Source organism: Theropithecus gelada, chromosome 16 (assembly GCF_003255815.1).
Source record: "Theropithecus gelada isolate Dixy chromosome 16, Tgel_1.0, whole genome shotgun sequence".
In the NCBI taxonomy this organism is placed as follows: domain Eukaryota; kingdom Metazoa; phylum Chordata; class Mammalia; order Primates; family Cercopithecidae; genus Theropithecus; species Theropithecus gelada.
In genome coordinates this window covers 38722417-38749161 of record NC_037684.1, presented here as the reverse complement: position 1 = coordinate 38749161, position 26745 = coordinate 38722417, and the positions used below count along the sequence as shown (strand labels likewise).

The 26745-nt window shown below is 46.5% G+C and overlaps 1 protein-coding gene across 2 annotated transcripts in view; it reads right to left on the bottom strand.

Annotated features, from left to right (window-relative positions):
- RGS9 (regulator of G protein signaling 9) overlaps positions 1 to 26745 on the bottom strand; it is a 91603-nt gene that overhangs the window by 27832 nt on the left and 37026 nt on the right. Inside the window, exons 9-13 of one of the 2 annotated variants that reach the window (XM_025362119.1) lie at positions 23461 to 23532; positions 11210 to 11239; positions 10324 to 10385; positions 6843 to 6956; positions 3285 to 3400 (exon numbers count right to left, since the gene is read on the bottom strand). In XM_025362119.1, the coding sequence (XP_025217904.1) occupies positions 3285 to 3400; positions 6843 to 6956; positions 10324 to 10385; positions 11210 to 11239; positions 23461 to 23532 (394 nt within the window). The remainder of the gene's footprint in view (positions 1 to 3284; positions 3401 to 6842; positions 6957 to 10323; positions 10386 to 11209; positions 11240 to 23460; positions 23533 to 26745) is intronic. The other variant, XM_025362120.1, reaches the window with a different exon arrangement.

Here is a 26745-nt window from a genome sequence, read left to right as displayed (position 1 = left end):
GTAATTGACCTGACAACAAATGCCATGTAAACTGTCTTGCCCACAGCAAAAGACAGTTGATTGCTTAGTAAAATTAAGCAAGCAATTATTCATGATAGCCAAAAAGTGGAAAGTACTCAAATGTCCATCAATAAAAGAATGGATGAACAAAATATGGTGCAGACTACAAGGGAATATCATTTGGCCTTAAAAAGGAAGGAGATTTCCGCCGGGTGCAGTGGCTCATGCCTGTAATCCCAGCACTTTGGGAGGCCAAGGTGGGTGGATCATGAGGTCAGGAGTTCAAGACCAGCCTGACCAACATGGTGAAACCCTGTCTCTACTAAAAATACAAAAATTAGCTGGGCATGGTGGCACACGCCTGTAATCCCAGCTACTCAGGAGGCTGAGGCAGGAGAATCACTTGAACCCAGGAGGTGGAGGTTGCAGTGAGCCGAGATCATACCACTGCACTCCAGCCTGGGCATCACAGCAAGACTCCATCTCAAGAAAAAAAAAAAAAAAAAAAAAAGGTTAAAATGGTAAAATTTATATTACATATATTTTCCCACCAAAAATATTAAATAAGCACACAAAAGTTCATAGCAGCATTATTCATAATGGCTAAAAAGCCAAAGCAACCCAAATGTCCATTAACTTACGAATGGATAAGCAAAATGTGGTACATACAAACAAGGAAATAGTATGGGGTCATTAAAAAGGAAGGAAGGAAATATCATGCAGTCTTTAAAAAGGAACCAAGCAGCCAGGCACAGTGGCTCACGCCTGTATTCCCAGCACTTTGGGAGGCCAAGGTGAGTGAATCACCTGAGGTCAGGAGTTTGAGACCAGCCTGACCAACATGGTGAAACCCCGTCTCTACCAAAAATACAAAAATTAGCCGGGCATGGTGGTGGGCGCCTGTAATCCTAGCAACTCAGGAGGCTGAGGCGTGAGAATCGCTTGAGCCCAGGAGGCACAAGTTGCAGTGAGATGAGATCACGCCATTGCATTCCAGCCTGGGTGACAGAGTGAGATTTTGTCAAAAAAAAAAAAAAAAAGAACGGAAGTACTGTTATATGCTGAAACACGGACAAGCCTTGAAAACATTATGCTAAGTGAAAGAAGATGAAAGGTCACATCGTGCATGATTTCATTTATATGAAATGTCTTGAAGAGGCGAATAGGGGTAGAAAGTAGATCTGTGGTTGCCTAGGGCTGGGGTGCAGGAGAGGGAGGAATAGAAGATGGTTCTAATGGGTAGAGAGTTTCTTTTTAGTGTGGCAAAAATGTTCTGGAATTAGTGATGATGGTTGCACAATTTAGTGAATACACTAAAACCCCTGAATTGTACACTTTTAAAAAGTTAATTTCATGATATGCAAATAATATTTCAATTTAAAAATCTTTTTAAAACGTAAATGAGCAAATGGATGATTTATCTGCCCTGTTCATACCTAAAGCCTCGGGAATCTCATGAGGAGATTGCTAACAATACAGTTTACATAACGCAGGGAAATCTTTTCGCTGGATTCTCATTAAGGAATGAGTGCGGGCGGGTGGAGGGGTGGAGATAATAAACTCAGGGTGTATGTTGTCACTTTGCCACTAGATGGCACTATAACCACTTATTCACCAGTCCATCCATCTTTTCTGGGTTTTGTTCTAGAGTGGCAATTAGACTTGATTAGGGAGGCGGATTATCAACAATCCATATTATCATGTAATGTTCTGCATCCGGCAGTCAGCCAGGCTAAAGGCATGTCCAGTAGGATTCGTTTCTGGAGCAGTGCCACAGACAAGCGGATCTCCGGTAGTAAGCCGCTGAGTGCCAAGGCTCAAGCGTGATGCCCCCAGGGCTGGGGACTGAGCAAGGAAGTAAAAGAATCCCATAAGGGTAAATATTTCAATGAAGGTGGTGAATGCACAGCCTGGTTCTGATCTGGCCTCATGGTTTTCGCGGATGCTTCTCCGGGAAGTGCAGTATATTTAAAAAGCCAAAGGCCTGGTGCGGTGGCTCACGCCTGTAATCCCAACACTTTGGGAGGCCAAGGCAGATGGATCACTTCAGGTCAGGAGTTTGAGACCAGCCTGGCCAACATGGCGAAACCCTGTCTCTACTAAAAATACAAAAATTAGCCAGGTGTCGTGGCACGTGCCTGTAGTCCCAGCTACTTGGGAGGCTGAGGCAGAAGAATCACTTAAACCTCAGAGGCGTTGGTTGCAGTGAGCCGAGATTGTGCCACTGCACTTCAGCCTGGGCAACAGAGCAAGACTCCATATCAAAAAAAAAAAAAAAGTCACAGTGCCCCTTATGAGGTGACATCCAGAGATGGGATATAAAATGTGGCCCTGCCCATTCCACTAAAATCCACACCCTCTTAAGGCCCTGAAGAAATCAGGCCAGGAGCTAAGGTGATGGCTGTCGATCACCACACATTGGAATCATCTGAGGAGTTTCCAAAATTTCAGGGATTCCAACCCCCACCAATTTAAAAGCAACTTTAGGGATGAGATCCAGGAAAACATGTTTTAAAATATCCCCAGGCAGACTGAATGTGTAGAACCACTGAGCTAAAGAAAATCAGGAAGCCAGGCGCAGTGGCTCACGCCTGTAATCCTAACACTTTGGGAGGCTGGGGAGGGCGGATCACTGGAGGTCAGGAGTTTGAGACCAGCCTGGCCAACATGGTGAAACCCCATCGCTACTAAAAATACAACACAATATTCAGGTGTGGTGGCAGGTGCCTGTAATCCCAGCTACTTGGGAGGCTGAGGCAGGAGAATCACTTGAACCTGGGAGGCGGAGGTTGCAGTGAGCTGAGATCATCCCACTGCACTCCAGCCTGGGCGACACATCAAGACTCTGTCTCCAAAACAAAAAAAGAGAAAAAGAAAAAAGAAAATCAGGCTGGGGGACAAAAAGAGAAAGAAAGGGAAAGACTGCCTGTCTCCCCTTCCTCCAGGTTCATTATACTTAGGCTAGAAGGAGCAGGGGCTCCTCAGGTGACAGTGGGGGCATCCAGGATGGATGGAGCCCTCAGAAATGTGAGGGATCCAAATGTGGATTCTGTGAGCAGGTGCAATTTTCCCCCAGACAGTGGGGCCTCTTTGAGTCTATGGAAAGAACGAGTCTTGGGCTCAGGTCCCATTCTTAAAGCTGTGAAAGGAAGCGACTGTTTGAGGGCATAAGCAAAGCTCTGAAAACATCTGCTGAGAAATTCCCCAAACCCTAGGCCAGACATTAAAGGACTCTTTCTAAAAGTAAGTTATTTTAATTTTTTTTTTCTTAAACAAAGACCCACCACTGAATTCTTTCTTGAGGAAGTACTGGAAGCTCTGTCGACCTTTAGGGTCTCGGATCAATTCGCTGAAGTTGAAGGCCCATCGTTCCACTCGCATCTTGGTTGGGATTTCCACCCTGCAAGGATGATTTGTAAATGCACCAGATAGGTAGGGGTTGTGCCAGGCGGTGGCCTGGGTTGGGGTAAGGGGCTTTAGTCGAATGGCCCTTAGGGCTCAGTACAATCCTCCTCCTCCTCCCAATCCCTGCATAACACACAAGCCAAGTAATTACTTGCTAGGAAGATTCAGCCACAGACAAGTCCCCTGGGGCTCACATCAAAGACATGACCATCCCAGAGGTGAGGAGCATGCCCAGTGTGGGGATCCCACACTCAGGTCCTGCTCGCTTAGCCTTAAGGACAAACGAATTCAAATGCCTCCTCCAAGGCCTGGTAACAGCCTGGAGCCTGGCCAGCAGAGGGTCAGGCTGCCACCTGGATCAGGAGAGAATTCTGGAGCAGCATTGGTGATGGGTGCTACAATCACTGCCACCTGCTGGGTGCCTATCACCCACGACAGCTGCCCCTCCACCATGGCACGCCCTGGCTTCTGGTGGAAGCTGGTGGCTCCTCCTGTACCTGCCTCAGGCCACGTGCCTCAGAGTAGACCCATTTGCTGTCTCTGCACTCCCTTTCAGGGCTTCCTCTAAGATGCAGGTCCCACTGCGTTCCTTGTTTGGAAAGATTTCCCTGATCCCAGGTAGGACATTCGAGCCCAGCTAGCAGAGATCTAACATTCCAGAGAATCAGAAAAAGACTCAGTTTTCTCCCCTATCCCTTATGGAATTCTCCTAAACCTAACACAGACCTTTGAAACTAAGGTTTCAAGTCCATCACACCATGTTTCCCACTGATGTAGCAGCTAGGACCAGAACCAGGCACAATTCATGTCTATGGGATCCAAGATAAAGCCTGCCAAGCAAGTTTTACACTTTCCTTAAGAACAAGTGTAGAAACAATAAGAAATCCGATAACACTAACAGCTGCCATTCACAGAGCATTGTCCTATATGAAGTACTGTGTGTTACACACATACCATTGAATCCTTAAAAAAACACTATGAGTTGAGTATTACTATCCCATTTTATTGTCAAGAAAACTGAGGCTCAAAGAGGTTAAATATTTGCCAAGTCTCACATAATTAGTAAGAAGCTGAGTTGTGATGACGACAGGGGTTTGCAAACTTCCACATGCATCAGAATCACCTGGAAGACGCATTGAAACAGATTGCTGGGTCCCAACCTCACAGGTTCTGATTCAGTAGGAGTGGGTGGGGCCCAAGAATACGCACGTCTGACAGGTTCCCTGGTGCTGTGGATGCCGCTGGTCCAGGGACCACACTGGGAATCAATGCTCTAAACCAGCCTCAGAATCCTGGCTGCTTGTGAAAATCAGCAGAGCTTTCAAAAAACACCGATAGGGGTGAGAGAGCAACCCAGGCCAATTAAATAAGAGGTTTGGGAGGATAAGGCCTGAATATTGATGTTTTTGTTAAGCTTCCCCAATAATCGTAATAATGTTCTAAAATCTAAATCATTAAGAACAAGACTTCCCACTTTCATGGGAGCTAAGCTACGAGGATGCAAAGGCGTAAGGAATTACACAACGGACTTCAGGGACTCAGGGGAAAAGGGTGAAAAGGGAGTGAGAGATAAAAGACTACAAATTGGGTTCAGTGTATACTGCTCAGGTGACAGGTGCACCAAAAAAAAAAATATATATATATATAATAGGTTCAATAAACATATAGGATCCACGATAAAGAACAGGGCTTCCCACATTAATGGGGAGTTCCAGTTGTCACCCACCCAGTGCCCTCTGATCAACAGTTCTTACACAGAACACACCCTTTTCTTGTCTCCAGCAACCTCTACCTGTCTTCGATACCATGCTCCCCATTTTACTTAAAATTCAGCTGCCATCCATCTCTCCTCCCCAAGCCCTCCTAGGACAACCCTCTTCCTGGCCAGGTGCCCTGCCTTCTCCTCCAGGGAGAGCCGGCGTCTGCACACGCTTGTCCACAGGCAGACACAGGTCGCCTCTCTCATTCAGTACCCTGGGAGGCAGACACGGGCTGCAGAGAAGCACCCCGATAACCAGAGGCCACAGAGGATAAGGGAAGCCTCCCCAGAAGATAGCTCTAGAGTCTTTGGCTCTGCAGTTGACCTTAGTAGACAGGGCACCCCCAACTCCAGAGGAGTGGCCTCCTTAACCCGTTGGCTGCCCAGAGCGGGCCACGTGGAATAGGTACCAGTGTTGCTGGAGATGAGAAGCGGGACCCTCCCAGGCCAGGCCTGCTTACCCAGCTGGGTCAGTGTCACCTGTGTGTTCCTCATGGCCTTGGCAGTGTTGACCCAAGCGGTGACCTATACCTGGCACTCCCTCCGTTCCCATCACCCCACCTCCCTCACATACTCAGGCCTGTCCTTTCTCCCCTGTCCTCCTCTCTCTCTCCCTCTAACTTGACCATTACACCCTTCTCTTCTTCCTCCCTCTGTGTGCTGGAACTCTCCTGCGTTTCTGCCTCTGCCCCCTCTTCCAAATAACACATGCGTGCAGGTCCAGTGAGCAAAGACTGTTCAAAACTGACAGACAGAGCCAAAGGGCAAGGGAAAGGGCAGGTTTAGGGCTCTGCCCGCCCAGAACTTAAGTTTACTCTAATTAGATAGCAAACTTGCAAAGCCATACCTATGATTTTTTAATTTTCAAAACCAATCTGTTGTTAAACATAGAGTCACCATTTGACTCAGCAATTCCACTCCTAGATATACACCCGAGAGAAATGAAAACACGCCCATACAAAAACCTGCCCACGAATGTTGATAGCAGCATTCTTCATAATAGCTAAAAGGCAGAAACCACCCACATGTCCATCAGCGGATGAATGGATAAACAAACTCTAGTGCATCCATACCACGAAGATGATTCGACCATAAATGGGAATGAAGTTCTGATCCATGCTACAAGATTCATAAACCTTGAAAACATTATGCTAAGTGAAAAAAGCTTGTCACAAAAGACCCCATAGTCTTTCCTAGATTTCCTAGAAGCAAAACACCCAAGAGATGAAATCAATACACAGGTCAACTGTCCAGCCTGTCCTCTTTTCCTATATCGATTTGGTGACATATTTATTACTGTCTTCTTATAAACTTGCTCGAATCTAGTAGCCCTTGGGATTGGCAAGTATTTGACAAAATCAGTTCCTCTTCTACTTGTGAAATGAAAAATTGTCTGCCATCCAGTCCCTCTGTCATTCCTCCAATTCCAATTGATGCCATTGATAGGAAATGTCCGGATAGACAAATCCGTAAAGATAGAAAGCAGATTCATAGTTGCCTAAGGCTGGAGGGGTCCAAGGTTTCTTTTCTGTGTAATGAACGTGTTTTAACATTGATTGTTGCTCTGTGAATATAATAAAAACCATTGAACTGTATGCTTTGAATGGGTGAATTTTATGGCATGTGAATTGTCACTCAAAAATGGTTTTTTGAAAACACCAATATATAAAATACATACAATTTGGCGTTTAAGTCCCAGAACTGGGTGTCATCGGTGATCCAGGGGTTGCTGGGAAGGCAGCCTGACATGATGGCATCGTTGGATGAGAACTGCTCACTGTATTTCACAATCCTGAAAAGCAAACAGAAAACAATTTCCAAGAAGCTCGACACCCAAGATATGACATCAATACACAGGTCAACTGACCAGTCTCTTTTCCTGTATTGATTTGGTGACATACTTATTACTGTCTTCTTTGAAACTTCCTCGAATAGAATAACCCTAGGGATTGGCAGGTATTTGACAAAATCAGTCCCAATCTTACTTGTGAAATGAAACATTGTCTCCAATCCAGTCCCTCTGTCATTCCTCTGTACCTATTTCTTTCTTTTGTTTTTCTTTCTTCCTTCCTTTTTTTGAGACAGTCAAGCTGGAGTGCAGTGGCACAATCTTGGCTCACTGCAGCCTCCACCCCCCAGGTTCAAGCAATCCTCACACCTCAGCCTCCTGAGTAGCTGGGGCCACAGACGCGCACCACCATGCCAGGCTAATTTTTTTTGTTATTTTTGGTAGAGACGGGGTTTCACCAAGTTGCCCAGGTTGGTCTCAAACTCCTGGGCTCAAGCGATCCACCTCGGTCTCCCAAAGTGCTGGGATTACAGGTGTGAGCCCCCACGCCCGGCCTTTCTGTACCTATTTCATTAAAATATGGCCTGTTTCTATTTTATCAATAGGTTTTTAGATTCAAAGCCAACTTGGAGTGTTCAAACTTGTGTCTCTGCACCCATCTTAGAAGCCCAAAGTTGCCATAGACTCTAAGACTCTTGCCATGTTGGGTTCTACCCTTTGTCAGGATAATGCCTGGGTTTGGAAACTTAGGCCCATTATTTAAAACTGGGGCTTAATCGGCCCAAACACACTATTTGGAGGAAGGGCTAATTCCTTCTCTTCTAGCTATTTGGAAACACATACTATATTATTATTAACTACAGTCATCCTACAGTGCTACAGAACACCGTCTAACTGTAATTTTGTAACTGTTTTTTTTTGTTTGTTTGTTTTTGTTTTTTTGACACAGCGTCTTGCTCTGTCACTGAGGCTGGAGTGCAGTGATGCAATCACAGCTCACTGCAGCCTTGACCTCTCAGGCTCAAGCCATCCTCCCACCTCAGCCTGATGATGAGATGGGACCACAGGCATGTGCCACCACACCTGGCTATTTTTTAAAAAAATTCTTTGTAGAGATGGAGTCTCACTATGTTGCCCAGGCTGATCTTCAACTCCTGGACTCGAGCAATCCTCCCGCCTTGGCCTCCCAAAGTGCTGGGATTATAGGCATGAGCCACCACTCCCAGCCTAATTTTTTATCCTTTAACAAATAGTTTCCTATCTCCCCTCCCCCCTGCCCTTCCCAGTCTGTAGTAACCTCTGTTCTACTTTATATACTTTCAAATAGCCAGAAAAGAATATATTGAATGCTCCCAACACAAACAAATGAAAAACCTTTGAGATGATGGATATGCTAATTACCCTGATCCAATCAGTATACACTGTACGTACTGAAACATCACTATGTACCCCTAAACATATACAATTATGTGTCAATTTTAAAAAACTTTTCTAAAAAAGAGCTAATTCCCTTGAGTTGAGTCAGACCTTCTGAGTTAGTACATCTCCTGCTATCTGGGTATCGAAAACCTGCTGTGCCTCCTCCCCGTAGTTGGAAAATTGTGTCCACAGTGAATGTGAAATGCACCTGCCCTGAAGTCTTCCCTCAGCCATGAAATTTGGACAGAACAGGATCCACGCCTTAGAGATAAACCACTGGTGCCTTAGCGACAAGCACTGGGTTTGCAGTTCTATGCAGAACTCAAGCCCCCTGGCTTCCTCTCTCCCGAGACTCTCTTAGTCCACAATCAGACCTTTTTTTTATGTTTTTTTTTTTGAGACGGAGTTTGCGTTGTCTCCCAGGCTGGAGCGCAGTGGTGCTCTCTCAGCTCACTGCAGCCTCCTCCTCCTGGGTTCAAGTAATTCTTGTGCCTCAGCCTCCTAAGTAGCTGGGACTACAGGCGCACCCCACCATGCCTGGCTAATTTTTATCTTTTTAGTAGGGACGGGGTTTCACCATTTTGACTAGGCTGGTCTTGAACTCCTGGCCTCACATGATCTGCCTGCCTCGGCTTCCCAAAGTGCTGGGATTACAGGCGTACACCACCTCACCCGGCCCAATCCTTTACCAGTGCACACCAGGCCCAGACCTTTACCAGGCGCACACCACCTCACCTGGCCCAGACCTTTGCCAGCGGAGAAGCTGGAGGTAAATAACAAAAACAAAAACAAAAACAAACAAACAAACAAAAACTGGTTCACAGGTCGAAACACTAATGATGTCAAAATTATGGTAATAAGGTCCGGAGACAAATAAAATTGGAAAGTATGTCTAAGAAATATCCTTGGGTCTCCTTTCATTTTCTTTCTGTTTGGTTTCATGAAACTGGGTTTATGGAACACAGAAGTACATGGTTTTGAGTTTATCATAGAATAATGAGGATTATTATAACCCAAAGTGAGTGCCCCTGAGTACACAGGTGCCCTCCTCAGCTAGGATCAGGGCTCAGTAGCAGCAGAGTCACTGAAATGTGGGTGGGGTCAGGGCATATTTTCTCAGGCAGGTGGCATTTTTGCAAACTGGGGACATAGGAAGACGTAAAAAATTTTTACAAGAGCCCAACCCTTAACCATATTGAAGGAAGGCACTAAACAAAACAGCATCTTCAGTCCCGATTAGTACCATGACTTGAGTCTTACACAGTTAGAATACATGATTAGTCACATCGTGCCTCCCAGGAATAAGCCAAGTTTATTTTCATGTGTGCAGGAAAATCCCAGAGTTAGCAATGTGCTCCTAAAATAAATTCTGCATTTTAAAGGAATAACTGCTTGCATGTGGGAGGCGGCACTCAGTGCTTTCTTGTCTCCTAGATGATATCCTATGGGGGGCTGGGTCAAGGTAGCCAGAAAGTTCAACAAATCAAACATAAATGTCCAATTTATCTTCATGGATTTTAAATCAAAGATGAACGACGGACATTTAGTAGCACATGGAACCAGTAAACATGACTCACACACCCCTAATGAACTGGAACGGGTAATGATAGGAATCCAGGCTGTCTTGGATCCCCACAGGGTCTTCAGTCCACGGACTTCGAACTCTTTCCAACTTCCCCATCCACACATTAGTGGATTCCAAGAAACATAACAGTCTTTTCTAGAATCTCACCTACCCTTGATTTTGTCTAACCCAAGATGAGACCCGGAGGCTTATTCTGAGAGATGAACTAGGAACTAAGCCCCCAAGAGACTGGTTTTGTCCCTCACAGTTCTGCTGAATCTTCAGTCCATCAGCCCAGGACCTGTTGAGTTTGCCTTAAAACAGAAGTTCTCCTCTTGTCTTACCTATTGCTCAGACTTTAGCAAGATCAACAAATCAGGGACATACCCTCCCAGGGACACGGAAGACTTCACTGTGGACCTCATCAAGGCCTGTTGGTAATACATGATCTGGAAGAGACACAGTTGTCAGAAGGTGTTCAACCCCCCACCCTTCAGTGTCACTACACACAGCCTCCAAACCCAGAAGCCATTTACCCACAGCCGCACCCCATGCCCAAAGCCAGTCCCCTCAGTACCAGTGGGTCAGGCCCACGGTGGACAGATGACCACAGACTTCAAATCAGTGGCCTCCTTCAGCCATTATGTATTAGTCTGGGAAAAAGCATCAGCAGAAAAAAAAAAGTTGTAAGGAGCATTCAACTGAGACACGGGGACAAATACCTGACTTTTCCCTCACGTGCCTCTGGCTGACAGAAGCAGAGAGTGGTCCCCACCACAGGTGACATCCTTAAACTTCCTGATTCTGCAGCATTGGCCAAAGCAAGTTATCCCCTCCTCAACCACCTTCTTCCACGTTCAGATAGCTCACCGCACATCCCACCTCAATGCCCAATGCTTCCCAGGACTCTGTCTTGGGCCCCAGACATAAGATTTGCCAGAATAGGCAGTTTGTCACCTTGGGTACATTCTGGCCCTGTAATGATAGGCACAGGGGCCACGCTGGGGATGTAGAGTCTCTGCAGCCTGCAGCATTGGTTCCACAGTCCTCTCTGGCCACCCCTCAGCTCTGTGCCTTTGAGGGGTTTTTCAGACCCAGCCAGAGCTTACAAAAGATGCTTCATCACTCTGTGCCATCCATGAATTTGGAAATAATTGTTTGAACACAGCACATGGTTTTCATTTCATTACCAAGCGCAGAGGGTAAAGCAAAGTACATATAATCTGTCAGAAGATTTAAAACCATTCTTCACTGGAAGTGGAAGACTAATTACCTCTTTTTTGACAGCAATGACTGTTTGTTTCTGTAAAACAAAGAAACAAAACCATTAAACAGATGTCATGAAATCATTACAGCTCAAACACCCATTTGAAAAATAAAAATCCTTCCCCATGAGAAAAATGCCCATTTTTTGTCTTTCTTAAAAGGTAGGATTTCCCTGTTTCTACTGCCTCCACTCTATTCTATGTAACCCCTGTGGAATAAATACCAACTAAGAGATTTGGCAAGCGAAAGAGCAGAATTTGGCACTGTAACTTTGCTTGCCTAAAGGCCAAGATGAATTAAGGACTAAGTTTGGGATTGGTGCCAATTTAGCATAGTGCCTACAGAATGATCTGTAGAGTGAGAGATAAAGATTCCCATCTGAGATATGGATTAAGAGAAAATGGGGAAGGCCAGGTGTGGTGGCTCAAGCCTGTAATCCCAGCACTTTGGGAGGCCGAGGAGGGAGGATCACTTGAGCCCAGGAGTTTGAGACTAGCCCGAGCAACATGACAAAACCCCGTCTTTACTAAAAGTACAAAAAATTAGCCAGGCACGGTAGCGTGCACCTGCGGTCTCAGCTACTTGGGAGGCTGAGGTGAAAGGGTCGCCTGATCCTGGGAGGTTGAGACTGCAGTGAGCCATGATCATGCCACTGCATTCTAGCCTGAGTAACAGTGCAAGATCTTGTCTCAAAAAAGAAAAAAAAGAGAGAGAGAGAGAGAGGAGATAGAAAAACTAGCACAGAGCTTGGGTGTTGGTTTCTTTTGTATAACGGGGAGAGCTCTGAAGCAATGGTGAGATGCATTCCTCAAAGAGTCATAACAATTTGATCAATAATATAAGTTAAAAAATAAACCAATGTTACCCAAAATAAAGCACATAATGGAAAGGCTTGAGGCCAGCATGCACTGCGTGCACAGCTCCAAGAGGGGCTTCATGTTCAGGCTCTTAGAAGCTCCTGGAAGCCATTCAGATCTATCTCTGGCTAAAATACATAGATCTGCAGTTGCAGTGGGCTGTGCTTCGTCTGTGCTGCTTTTCTGCTCCACGGAACTCTTGGAGGTTGGGCAAGGTGGTGATCCCAGCCTCAGTTCTCCTGGGTTTGGTTGTGTCCAGGGGCTGGTTGGTACTGACTCTTACACTTCAAGAGGAGCCTCTTTTTTGTTGTTGTTTGTTTGTTGTTGTTGTTGAGACAGAGTCTCGCTTTGTTGCCAGGCTGGAGTGCAGTGGTATGATCTCAGCTCACTGCAACCTCCACCTTCCGGGTTCAAGTGATTCTCCTGCCTCAGCCTCCCAAGTAGCTGGGACTACAGGCACGCACCACTACGCCCAGCTAATTTTTGTATTTTTAGTAGAGATGGGGATTTACCATGTTGGCCAGGATCGTTTCAATCTCTTGACCTCGTGATCTGCCTGCCTTGGCCTCCCAAAGTGTTGGGATTACAGGCGTGAGCCACCTTGCCCGGCCCCACGCAGAGCCTCTTAATTCCTGCCTTGCTAATATCCGTGCTGCTTAAGCCCCCCAAGTCTTCACTTGGAAAAGAGTCGTAAGTCTGAGGAGGCCACTACTTCCTTTGAGCCAGTCAGCAAAATAAACACTGGTCCATGAGCCCATTGAAAAGGAGTAAAGGAGAGTCCAATCTAGAATGTGATATACTCGTCTCTCCTTTCTAACTCAGGCTGGGTTTCATTTTGCTTCCCTGGATTGCTTTTCTATCTTTGCTTTTCACAAGAAATCTTTTTTCCTGCATAAGGGATTAGGAAGAGTTATCTCAGAAAGATAAGGCTCATGTAGTTCTTTATGTTTTAGGCTCTTATACATCCTGACTTGCTCCTTCATAGCACTGATCACCATTTGAATTTTATCCTTATTTGTGTGACTCTTTGTTCAATGTATGAACCAATATGAAGGCACCATTAAGGGCAGGGGGCCATGTCTATCTTCCCTAGCACAATGTCCGATGCAGAGTAGATGCTCTGTAAATATGTAATAAATGATGACTTCATTGTGCTTGGGGGCCTAGAATAATGGGGACATTTTCTAAGCTTAATAGCATTTTTTTCCACTAAAAAATGGAAAGCGCTCCCCAAATGATCCAAATGCATTGGCAACCATACTTATTTGATCCCATTCTCCTCCAACGTAAGGCACTTTTTTAGAAGATGCACATTTCAGGTAGAAAAGGACCGTGGGGCCAGAGTGGACTTACATTTAAATCTAATACTGTATAATTCCTTCCTTCTGCTGGAGCCTTGCTGGAGTGGGTTATTCAGAATAGCATCTACTGGTCTATGCTCTCTGCTCAAAGGGGGAGCTGTACTTTTACATAATGATAACTGCCTAGCAACTACTGTGAAGCAATTTACACTTATTTGAGCCTTTACAAAGCTTAAGGTAAGGAGATTTTATTATACTCATTTTTAGCTGAGGAAACAAAGCTCCTGAGAGGTAGTAAGTAACCTTCTCAACACCTCCTGGTCAGTAATTGGATGGGCCAGGATTCATATCCAGCTCCTCCCTTTGCAAAGCTGAAGAGTGATTGTTGAGAAACACAAACTAGCTGATCCTGTTCACTTTCTCCTCCTAGCCTGCTCTCTTCCCGTTCCTTCCTTGCCCTGAAGCTGAGAGTGCTACAGGATGGAATGACTCTGTCCAGTGACTTAATTTAAAATGTAAACAAGGCCGGGTACAGTGGTTCACGCCTGTAACCCCAGCACTTTGGGAAGCTGAGGCAGGCAGGTCACCTAAGGTCAGCCTGGCCAACATGGTGAGCCCCTCATCTCTACTGAAAATACAAAAATTAGCCAGGCATGGTGGTGCACACCTGTAATCCAGTTACTTGGCGGCAGGGGGGAGGAGGGGGCGTGGTGGTGGAGGCGGGAATGATGCAGGAGAATTGCTTGAACCCAGGAGGTGGAGGCTGCAGTGAGCCGAGATCATGCTATTGCACTCCAGCCTGGGCGATAGAGCGAAACTCCATCTCATAATAAATAAATAAATAAAATGTAAAGCAAAAGTGAATTAGAGCCTAACACAAGACAAACACAAGTACCAGAAACACTCTGTCCTTAACACTCATGATGGTGAAGGCCAGAATCATGCTAGGCCCCTACTCAGCAGCCAGTGTCTTAAGCACCTCCAAGGAGTCCAGACCCCAGCATCAAGCTTTCTGCCTGTCGGCCACTGTTCTGCAGCCAGAACCTGGGGGCACAGGGCTCCTGAGTGGACGCACCCTGGCTGCCTGGTGTTCTCTGGGCCCTGCAGGGAGCTGTATTTGCAGGACTTTCTGCCATGCTCATTTCCATTCTGCCTCTAGGGGGTCTTCCTTTGGCCTAATATACTTGCTTCTAGGGCCATTACCTCAGTCTTCAGGGGTTTACAATTTGTATACTCCTGTTCGCTTCATTTGATTTTATTCTCTCCCTAGGCCTCTGCCTCTGCGCTGTAGTTTGCTATTTTGTTTTCTGATTCCCAGAATTACCAGTTACCTTCTGGGAATGGAACTGCAGCCTGCTCTCCATTAATAGGATTTGGTTGAAGGTGAGACTTTCCCACCTCTACCTTGGATTGTCCACATGAATTTTAGCTTGTATTTCTAGCTTTAAAAATAGCTGTCCAGGTTGCGTACATTGAAGGACAGTGGCTGCGGAATGTGTGGCTTTGGCTAGATTGAAATCATGTCAGGTCCAGAAAATGATGCCCAATCCCAGGCACTAAAATACATTTCAACTTTTAGATGCTCACCAGTAGAATGAGTTGTGTACTGGCCACATATGGAGGCATTGTTTTGATGACCTTTCACTCCAAGTCAAGATCTAAAAAAACTCCAGCTGTGAAAGCAACATAATGGATTCTAAACTGTCTGTGCCTCCTCCATTAAGTTCTCATGCCTGGAGAAGCTCATGTCAACTTGTCATGTGATAATTCAATTTGTACAATAAATTATGAACCTGGAAATATTAGCCGTCCATGGGATCTGCTTCCTCTAGGTTGACATACAGGGATCTCTGCTCTTCTAGGAGTGCGTGCAGGGAGAGGACAGTGAGGGAAAACAGTCCTGAACTTCTCTAAAAGGTGAAGAGACAATTTGATTTGGAGGGAGTGGTGGAGAAGAGATTCAGGAAAGAGTATGGATGGTGATACATGCCTGTGGTCCCAGCAACTGCTGGAGGCTGAGGCCAGAGGATTGCTTGAGCCCAGGAGTTTGAGGCGGCAGTGAGCTAGGATGGCACCACTGCACTGGAGCATGGGTGACTGAACAAGACCTTGTCTCAAAAAAGAAAGAAAGAGAGAGAGAGAGAGACAGATAGAAGGAAGGGAGAAAGGGAGGAAGGGAGGAAGGGAAGAAGGGAAGAAGGGAGGAAGGGAGGAAGGGAGGAAGGGAGGAAGGGAAGAAGGAAGGAAGGAAGGAAGGAAGGAAGGAAGGAAGGAAGGAAGGAAGGAAGGAAGGAAGGAAGGAAGGAAGGAAGGAAGGAAGGAGAAAGAAAGAGAAAGAAAGAGAGAGAAAGAAAGAAGGAAGGAAAGAAGGAAGGAAGGAAGGAAAGAAAGAGAGAGAGAGAGAGAGAGAAAGAAAGAAAGAAAGAAAGAAAGAAAGAAAGAAAGAAAGAAAGAAAGAAAGAAAGAAAGAAAGAAAGAAAGGAAAAGAAAAGAAAGGAAAGAGAGAGAGAGGAGGGAGGGAATGAAGGAGGGAAGGAAAGAGAGAAAAAGGAAGGAAGGAAGGAAAGAAGGAAGGAAAGAAAGAAATAGAAGTATATGGGCTTTGAGGGTCAGACAAAGGTTAAAATCCTAGTCCTACCACTTCCTGGCTATGACCTTGGATGAGTTGCTCAGCATCTCAGAGCCTCTAATTTCTCATTTGTAAAAGGAGAATAGAAAAAAAGAGGGACTAAATGATATAATAGACATAAGGTGCCTGGCACATAACAGAGACCCACACACAGAGCCTACTCATCAGGGCTACTACACCACCACTGAGCACGTGCACACCACAATTTTAGCCCTCATCGTAAGATACAACGCAGGATTCACAGGCAATATTTGGGACCTACTTAGGTGAAAAAGATATTCATTACTTATCTGAAATTCAAACATAACTGGGAATCCTGTATTTTTATTTGCTAAGTCTTGCAAAACTACTATCAATATTATTATATCTTAGCCGAAGGCAATAAGAAACATTATGTTAAAGTGAAGTTGTTACAAAAAAAAAAGAGTACACACAATTCTAAGCAACTCAAAGAAAACCACCTCATGATAAAATAAGAAATAAGGGGTTTTTTCCAGCCTGGCATTTACACACAACTTCCCTCCTTTCTCAGCTGCCAGCCCTCCTGGAGCCAAGCCACTTCTTTATGCCTCATCTCAGCGACACACTTTGCTACAGGAGGAAGATTCCACCTAAGGAATCTCTGGATTCTTAGCATTCTAACAACTTCTTATTTTTCCCTTGCAGAGTTGCCCAAATAGGGACACATCTAGACATGTTGTTTACATAGCTTTGGGCCGGCTGACAGGTGAACCCAGGATGGAGGCTGCAGACAATTATCACAGGGCAGGAGGGGTCAGGCCACCGGCAGGAGTGCAGGAGAGAAATAAGCAAGGACCTTGGGATTGGGTAGCCAGGCAGGTATCTGCAGAGAAACACAGGTGCAGGGCCGAGAAAGCCACGGAGCCAAAGGTGAGATGGGGAGAACCATGAGGAGTCAGGCAGCACTGGCATTGAGAGCAGAGAGGGGATCTAAAGTCAGAAACCGGGAGATCCAGAAACACAAGGGGTTAAGGCAAAGTAGGCAAGAAAAGAGATGGGGCTGGGCGCAGTGGTTCATACCTGTTGTAATCCCAGCACTATGGGAGGCCAAGGCAGATGGATCACTTGAGCCCAGGAGTTCAAGACCAGCCTGGGCAACATGGTAAAACCCCATCTCTACTAAAAATACAAAAATTAGCCAGTCTTATAACCTGGTCTCAAAATAAATAAATAAAGGCCAGGCATGGTGGCTCATGTCTGTAATCCTAGCACTCTGAGAGGCCAAGGCAGGCGAATCACCCAAGGCCAGGATTTTGAGACCAGCTTGGCCAAAAAGGCAAAACCTTGTCTCTACTAAAAATATAAAAATTAGCCGTGCATGGTGGCACACGTCTGTAATCCCAGCTACTCAGTAGGCTAAGGCACAAAAATCATTTGAACCCAGGAGGTGGAGGTTGTGGTGATCCGAGATTGTGCCTCTACACTCCAGCCTGGGCAACAGAGTAAGACTGTCTCAAAATAGATAGATAGGTAGGTAGGTAGGTAGGTAGGTAGGTAGGTAGGTAGGTAGATAGGTAGATAGATAGATAGATAGATAGATAGATAGATAGATAGATAGATAGATAGATAGATTGATAGATTGATTGATTTTTTAAAAAATTAAGGGGGTGCAGCTGTCTAAGGAGTCTTGGATTCAAGATTGTGATCATGCGAAGTAAATAGCCATCCAGCCAGGTACAACCTCATCCGGTAGAGGTAGAACTGCTTACAATTTACAAGGCTCAATGCAAAACAAAAATGCAGGTTTACTGTTCAGAAAAAAAAGCGTAAAGAATTCTGAGATGGTAACAGAACATTAAACCAAACAAGGGTTCTTCTGAGGGTGGGGTCTTGGGCGGGTGTACAAGCCCCCTGCCCATGAAGCCGGCCCTAGGTGCAGGACGTAGGCCTTGCCGGATGGAGAGGGGAGCAGTGGTGGTATCAGGGAGGTGCATGAGCTACAGAATTGGAAACACGTAACTGAATCCTGGCTGGGTCACCTTGGGCAAATGGCTGTGTCTTTCTACTTTGTTTTCTCCACGTGAAAAAGGAAACTGACATTACCTCTGTTAATGGATTTCAGGAAATCCAGAAAAACTTCTAAAAGCCACAATAAAGACATTAGAAAACGTCAGGCAGGATGTGGAGTGGGCTCTGGCGGCCATCAGCTGAGGTTCAGATCCTGGCTTCACAACTTCTCAGCTGTGTGTCCTTGGGGGAGCCAGCCTCTCTCTCGGCCTGCTTTCTCAAATGTGAAACAGAGGCCAACGTGGCCATCTACCTCATAACGCAGTAGTGAGTCTTAGCTGAGCCGTGACAAGGGGTGACGTACTCAGCTCCGTGCCTGGCACGCAGGGAGCTGTCAGAAAACATTAGCCCCTTCCCTTCCCTCAGCCAGCCATGGTCACACAGAAGCCACAAGAATAAAGCAGTTTGTCCCCTATTGGTGGGAGCATATGGTGTGGGGAGGGGGTGTTGCTCACTCTGCAGAGCACAGTAGTTTATACTGCCCGGCCGTATTTCTGCCTTTTACCGAAAGATCTGTATACTCGCCAGTGTAGACTGAGGTTCTGAGCAGCTGCTTATTGGAGTAAGCGGAGAGATTGAAAGTGGCATGTAACCCCTCCTTCCACCTCCAACCAGAGGAGAAGTATGAGAAGGTGAAGAGGTAGAAGAGGAAACTGGCTAGGTACAGCACCCTAACATGGAGTCTGAGGTCTACAAGTTCCACAAATTCTCTCTCACAGCATGACAATATTTAGAATAATACCAGCTATGTGTGGAGTGTCTCTATGTGTTGATTAGCATTCTGGACACTACACATAAGTGATCCCACTTAATCCTCTGAGGAAGGAACTAGCATGCTTCCCGTATTAGAGATGAGGAAACTGAAACTGTGCCTCAAGAAAGAGCTCACCCAAGATCACGTGGACCGGAAGTGGCAGAGTTGGGGCTCAGGCCTATGTCAAGGGTCTCTTCAGCACCCGGCACTGCCCTCATCCCTAAATGACAGCAGTGACCCTGCCATGAGCAGCCCCTGCCCCCATCACCTCCTGGGGGGAGGAGTTGGAGGCTCCATATGCCTCAAGGTATTGGAGCTGAAAGAGGACTCACTTCTAGAGTGTGGTCCCGGACCCTGGCCAGTCCCTCCCAGCGGCCATCAGCCAGCGGGAGTGGGCCACCCAGGGCCCGAGCCACCTGCCAACCTAATGAGCTTCCTCCTTATGGTTGACGGTTACTTCCCTCTATTTGGGGAAAACAGATACATCTTCTCAAGAATTTACTCATTCTCGAAATGCAAATCAAAACCACAATGAGATACCATCTCACACCACTCAGAATGGCTATTATTAAAAAGTCAAAAAATAACAGATGCTGGCAAGGAGAAAAGGGAAGCTTATATGCTGCTGGTGGGAATGAAATTAGTTCAGCCATTGTAGAAAGCAGTGTGATGATTTCTCAAAGAACTTAAAACAGAATTACCATTTGACCCAGCAATCCCATTACTAGGTATACACCCGAAGGAATATAATTCATTCCATCATAAAGACACATGCATGCCTATGTTCACTGCAGCACTATTCACAATAGCAAAGACATGGAACCAACCTAAATGCCCATCATTGGTAGACTGGATAAAGAAAATGTGGTACATATACACTGTGGAATACCATGCAGCCATTAAAAAAAATGAGATCTTGTTCTTTGTAGCAACATGGATGGAGCTAGAAACCATTATCCTAAGCAACCTAACGCAGGAACAGCAAACCAAATACCACATGGTCTCACTTACAAGTGGGAGCTAAACATTGAGTACACAAGGACACAAAGAAGGGAACAACAGACATCCAGGCTGGGTGGAGGGTGGGAGGAGGGAGAGGATGGAAAAACTACCTATGAGTACTATGCTTCTTGCCTGAGTGACAAAATAATCTGTACACCAAACCCCTGTGACATGCAATTTACCTGAAATGTAACCCCCGAACCTAAAATAAAAGTTTAAAAAGAAGGATTGATGGCTGGGGGCAGTGGCTCACGCCTGTAATCCCAGCACTTTGGGAGGCCAAGGTGGGTGGATCACCTGAGGTCAGGAGTTTGAGACCAGCCTGGCCAACATGGAGAAACCCTGTCTCTACTAAAAATATGAAAAAATGAGCTGGGCGTGGTGGAACACACCTGTAATTGCAGCTACTCTGGAGGCTGAGGCAAGGAATTACTTAAACCCAGAAGGCGGAGGCTGCAGTGAGCCGAGATCGCGCCACTGCACTCCTGCCTGGGTGATAGAGTGGGACTCCATCTCAAAAAAAAAGAATAGAAAAGAGGCTGGGCGCGGTGGCTCAACCCTGTAATCCCAACATTTTGGGAGGCCGAAGTGGGTGGATCACGAGGTCAGGAGATTGAGACCATCCTGGCTAACACAGTGAAACCCCGTCTCTACTAAAAATACAAAACAATTAGCCAGGCGTGGTGGTGGGCGCCTGTAGTCCCAGCTACTTGGGAGGCTGAGGCAGGAGAATGGCGTGAACCCGGGAGGCAGAGCTTACAGTGAGCAGAGACTGCGCCACTGCACTCCTGGCTGGGCGACAAGGCAAAACTCCGTCTCAAAAAAAAAAGAAAAAATAGAAAATTAAAAAAGGAAGAAGGATTGATTCCTTTTCAAAATGACCTCTCTTCAAACCAGCTCAGGCACCATGAGTTCTCTGAAGTGAGACAAAAATCCAAAGCCTCTGCACTCCCAGGTCTTCATGGAGATGCTTCGTGCTCCTGGCGACCCTCTCCCCTCAGGGCAGATTAACCCAGGAACACAGGGGACTCGCAGACAGTGGGAAATGCTGCAGACAGATAAACCACAGCATGCTGGGGCTGGCTGAGGGGAGGGCTGGAAGGGGCTCTGCATGCATGAGAATTGCAGTTCTTTATTCTTCTTAATACTTTATTCCACAGCAGCCAGAGTGCACGGGAAAAAGATAGCTGGGAAGAGAGAGAGAGAAAGACAGAGAAGATAATGGTAAGCAACAGCGGAGACATGGCCGGTATCACACCCCACCATGGCAAAGGCACCCTCTGTCGCACACCCAGCCTGCCCACTGGGCTCTGGGCTAAGAGTGTTGCCAGTATCCACATCCACAAGAAATGGGCTCTGAGGGCCAAGGGGCACAAAGATGCCTCCCCAGTAAAGACAGTAATCTGGTCACCCTCCTCGGAAGTCACATCCAGGATGGAGCAGCTCAGCTCCTTAGCTTCCCTCTCACATGGATGAAGTTAAGGTCCTGCCTAACACCCCCAACACACACACACACACACACACACACACACACACACACAGCTGAGCAGTATCCTGGCTTGGGTCACGGAGGGGTGCCCCTTGGTTCCCACCCCCTATGTCAGAATGAGTGATGTGCTTTCTGCCTCCACCCTCTCTCTCCTCCCCAGGAAAGAGGTTTCCAGAGCTGCTAGTTAGCCATAAAAAAAAAAAAAAAAGCAAACCTTCCACCCAGGTTCAGTCTTTTACTCGAGGATTCTGTTTCCATGGCAACCAAGCCTACAAGGCCTCAGCAGTGATCTGTTATCTGACAAGGGGAACACAGGAAAGGCTGCCCCGGGAACAGCGGAGTTAAGGCTGACTGCGCCCCGTGTGTATCAAAGGAAGGGTCTCTCTGGCTTGTGGACAAGAGACCTAATGATTCCCCCGGTGATACTCTCCAGGGAGCAAAAGCAAACACTGTCCCAGAGCTGCCTTGCCAACATTTCTGGCTCCTTTTTCTTTCCCCTCCCACTTCCACCCTCCTCCTTCCCCTGCACACCCCTACAGGCCCCCACTCATGCCTTAAGGCTCTGCAGAGCCCTATAGATATACCCTAGGCTAAAGAGATGACGACCCTTGCTACCTAAAGACAATGTTTGACAGAGAGCAATGAAACCATCTAAGACCTGTTTAAATGGATCTAGGCCGGTTCATTGGAATCAGTGGTTCTCAGCCAGAGCAATGTTGACTCCCTCCCCAGGGTACATTGGGCAATGTCTGGAGACGTTTTTGACTGTTAGGACTGGGGCTTAGGTGGGCAGGGAGAGGAATGGAGGTACTGACATCTCATGGGCAGAGGCCAGGGATGCTGCTAAACATTCTAAAATGCACAGGACAACTTCACCAAAGAATTATCTATCTGAGCCAGGCACAGTGGCTCACACCTGTAATCTCAGTGCTTTGGGAGGCCAAGGCAAGAGGATTGCTTGAGCCCAGGAGTTCAAGACCAGGCTGGGCAACATTAAAAGGCACTGTCTCTACAGATAATTTTAAAAATTAGCCAAGCATGGTGACATGTGCCCGTGGTCCTAGCTACTTAGGCGGCTGAGGCAGGAGGATCACCTGAGCCCAGGAGGTCAAAGGTGCAGTGAGCTGTGAGCGTGCCACAGAACTGCAGCCTGGGCAACAGAGTGAGACCCTGTCTCAAATGATAAATTAATTAAATAAATAGAAAAAAAAAAAAGAATTATCTGGCCCAAAATGTCAATAGGGCCATGGGTTCAACAGCTTATGAACTGTATTTCTCTTTTTTTTTTTTTTTTTTTTGAGACAGAGTCTCGCTCTGTCCCCCAGGCTGGAGTGCAGTGGTGCGATCTTGGCTCACTGCAAGCTCCACCTCCCAGGGTCACACCATTCTCCTGCCTCAGCCTCCCGAGTAGCTGGGACTACAGGCGCCCGCCGTCACGACTGGCTAATTTTTGTATTTTTAGTAGAGACAGGGTTTCACCATGTTAGCCAGGCTGGTCTTGATCTCCTGACCTCGTGATCCGCCCACCTTGGCCTCCCAAAGTGCTGGGATTACAGGCGTGAGCCACCGTGCCCAGCCTATGAACTGTATTTCTATAAATAAATAAATACTCATAGGACATTGGTTATCCATCATGAAAGATGGCCTATTTGAGGAAAGGGTATTTTTTTTTTTAATGAAACCTGCTTGGAGAATCTTTACAAAGATCCCCCTCCACTGGGATGTGAAAGAAAGTGTAGATTCCAGGTCCTGTCACGGATTAAGGTTAAGTCCAAAGCTGATTCAAGAGTTTTGAGGCTGGGGTCTACACTCTCCTCAGGATCAAGGAACTGGCTGAAAGTGTGTACAGAACGTCTGTCTGTGCATCTTTGAGTGGAATGAACTCATAACTTTCGTCAGATTTTCAAGGGGGGAAGTGACTCAGAAAAGTTTGAAAACCAGCCATCTAGATCCCATTAGCTCTTCCCTGCACTGTACAGCCTCTGTCTCTCTTCAATCATAATTTCTCCTTACCCAGCACCCTGCCATGGTCCCACTTCTCCTCCAGCCCTGAGTCCACAGAGCCCACAGTCCTCCTCTCTTTGGCAGTCTCAAAGGGGCGATATCGTTGCCCTAACAGACATGAATAGACGTGTGGACACCTTCCCAGCCCCAGAATCCGACCTAGGCCCTACCCAAACTATGCGGCAGAGACATACCTGGTTTACCTTGACTTCATTCGGATTGGTTACTCGGTCCAGGCCGTAGTCCAGCACATTGTCCATTCCAGGCTAAACGGAATAAAACAACATAAGGATCATTACAGGGAGTCTCTGGTTTCTGGTTAACTGTGGGTCTCAGTTAATCTGCCAATTGTGAGATCCAGCTGAGAAGAACTTGTGGCCTAGCCCACAGGAAGTTCTGAGTGGGTGTAAACCCTCCAGGTGAGCTGTTGAGCTTCATGAGGGCTGTTCTGTCTCCCAATATCCCCAGCACCTAACATAGTGAGATGGAAGGATGGATGGAGAGAAGAATGGGTAGAAGGGTGGGTAGGTGGATGGAAAAATGGACAGGTGGTTGGCATCCCCAGCACCATAGTGGGATGCATGGATGAGTGGATGGATGAACAGGTAAATGGGTGGCAGGTAGATGGTGGATGGGTGGATGAGTAAATGGATGGATGGATGGATGGATGGATGGATGGATGGCCAGACAGATGAATGGCATTCTCAGCACCAGAGTGGGATGGGTGGCAAGAAGGAGGGAAGGAGAGGGGGATGGGTGGATGGATGGATGGATGAATAGGTAAATGGGTGGTAGGTAGATGGTGGGTGGGTAAATAAATGGATGGATGGATGGATGGGTAGATGTACGGATGGATGGACAGACAGATGAATGGCATCCCCAGCACCATAGTGAGATGGATGAATGGAGGTATGGAAGGATGGATGGAGGATGGATGGATGGATGGGTGGATGGACAAACAAATGAATGGCATCCCCAGCACCATAGTGAGATGGATGGATGGAGGGATGGAATGGTGTATGAATGGATGGAGGGAGGGAAGGAGGGATGGATGGATGGATAAATGGGTGGTAGGTGGATGGTGAGTGGATGGGTGAAGAGATGAATGGATGGACAGATGGATGGATGGATGGATGCATAGACAGACAGATGAATGGCAAACTCAGCACCATAATGGGATGGAGAGACAGAGGGACGGATGCATGGATGAATGGGTAAATCGGTGGTAGATGGATGGTGAATGGATGAGTGAAGAGATGGATGGATGGATGGATGGATGGATGGATGGATGGATGGGTGGATGGATGTCAAACTCAGCACCATAGTGGGATGGATACATGGAGGGATGAATGGATGAAGGGAGGGAGAGAGAGATGGATGGATGGATGGATGGATGGATGGATGGATGGATGGATGGTTGAATGAGTAGATGGATGGATGAGTGAGTGGACATATGGATGGGTAACATTCAGGCTCCAGAAGAGTTCACTGAGACTAATACATGGGCCTCCTGACTCTTCCCACAGTGCTTCCCCACACTCTGTGGTTTCGTCTTGGGCTGGGTGGGAAAAGAGAAGTGACAGAGCAGTGCTTTGGGAGAGTCCAGGCTTGTCAGGCACCTCTGGGTGCCACTCCTGGTTCTGCCACTTCCTAGCTATGCAGAAGAGCTTGGAAAACACTCCTTGTCTCGGCACTCACTAACCTCTCTAAGAAACAGAGAAGAAGCCTCCTACGTGGTAGGTTCTTGTGAAGATTTAACAAGATAGGGTGTGAAGCTCTCAACAGAAGGTAGCTATTGCTGAAGAAGGGGTTGTAGTCATTTTAAGATTATGTATGTAAAAGAATGGCCCAAAACTGGGACTATAATCTCTGTTAGCTCCCTTTTCCAGCAGGTAACCCAACTCTCCAGAAAATCTTACTTGATCTCTCTCAACTCCTTGACTCTTTGAGGCCAATAATTTGGGTCTTTCACTTCCCTTGATGCAGGTGTGATGCCAGGCATCCACCCATTGCTCAGCCCACGTGACCAACCAGGTTGGCTACACTGAAGCAGAGAGTTTAGAAGCAACTGGGCTTTCTTGCCATCAGATTCAGCCTCATCCATGGGATCAGACTGGGTTTTAGCTCAGACGTAAGACTTCCAGATAAAATGTAGGAAGTCCAGTTAATTTAAGATAAATGGCAAATAATTTCTGCCCCAATATTTTGATGCTTATTATATGTTTATACTAAATATACAAAATACATTTACGTAAAAATTATTTGTTGTTTATCTGAAATTCAAATTCAATCAAATTTCCTGTATTTTATTTGCTAGCAACCTAGCTCATTAGGCTACCATGGAGGCAAATATGTGCAGACAAGACAACACAAGGAAGAGAAAGGAGAAGGCAATAGAAAGTGGGTGGGGAGGAGGACAGGGAAAGGGAACAGCCATCCTTACCCTAGTTGTTACAAGTGGATCTTGATCAGCAAATATCTATGGGGTACTTCCTATGTGCCGGACATTGTGCTGAGCCCTGTGGAGCCCATGGTGAGTGTGCCCCAAGACAACTGCTCCCCAGCAGGCATATTGAGGCACTCCCAGTCTCAAGGGGGAGGTAGCCACTCAGCAATTAATCACACAAAGGATAAATTACAGTCGAGACAGGTGTCTTGAAGGCATAACACCATGGGATCTAACCTCACATGGCAGGGGCTCAGCAAAGTCAGTGTCTTTGCCAAAAAGGGTTCTAGGAGTTGCCCCCTGAATCTGTTATGGAGAAATCCCCCTGCATAACTGAAGACAGACTTCATACACCCACTTTGGCACGTTCACACACTCTCACACTCACACACACCCACACACTCTCATACATACATACTCATACTCACACATGCTCACATACATACATGCCCTGACACACCGGCACACTTACACACACACATGCTCACATACATGCACACACCTACGCATATTCCCACATGTACATATGCACACCCACATATGCTGACATACATGCATGACCTGACACACATATACACACATTAATATGGTTTGGCTCTGTGTCCCCACCCAAATATCATCTTGAATTGTAATCTCCATAATCCCCAGGGATTGAGGGAGAGACCTGGTGGGAGGTGATTGGATTATAGGCGTGGTATCCCCCATGCTGTTCTCATGATAGTGAGTTCTCATGAGATCTGATGGTTTTATAAGTGTCTGACAGTCCCTCTTTCACATACTCGCTCTCTCTCGCCTGCCACCATGTCAGACGTGCCTTTCCCCCTTCCACCGTGATTGTAAGTTTCCTAAGACTTCCCCAGTCATGCAGAACTGAGTCAATTAAACCTTTTTCCTTTATAAATTACCCAGTCTTGAGTATTTCTTTATAGCACTATGAGAATGAATACACAAAAACATGCTCACATACATGCACACATGTATGCATGCTCACACATGCACACATTCAGACACACTCACACATATGTGCACACTG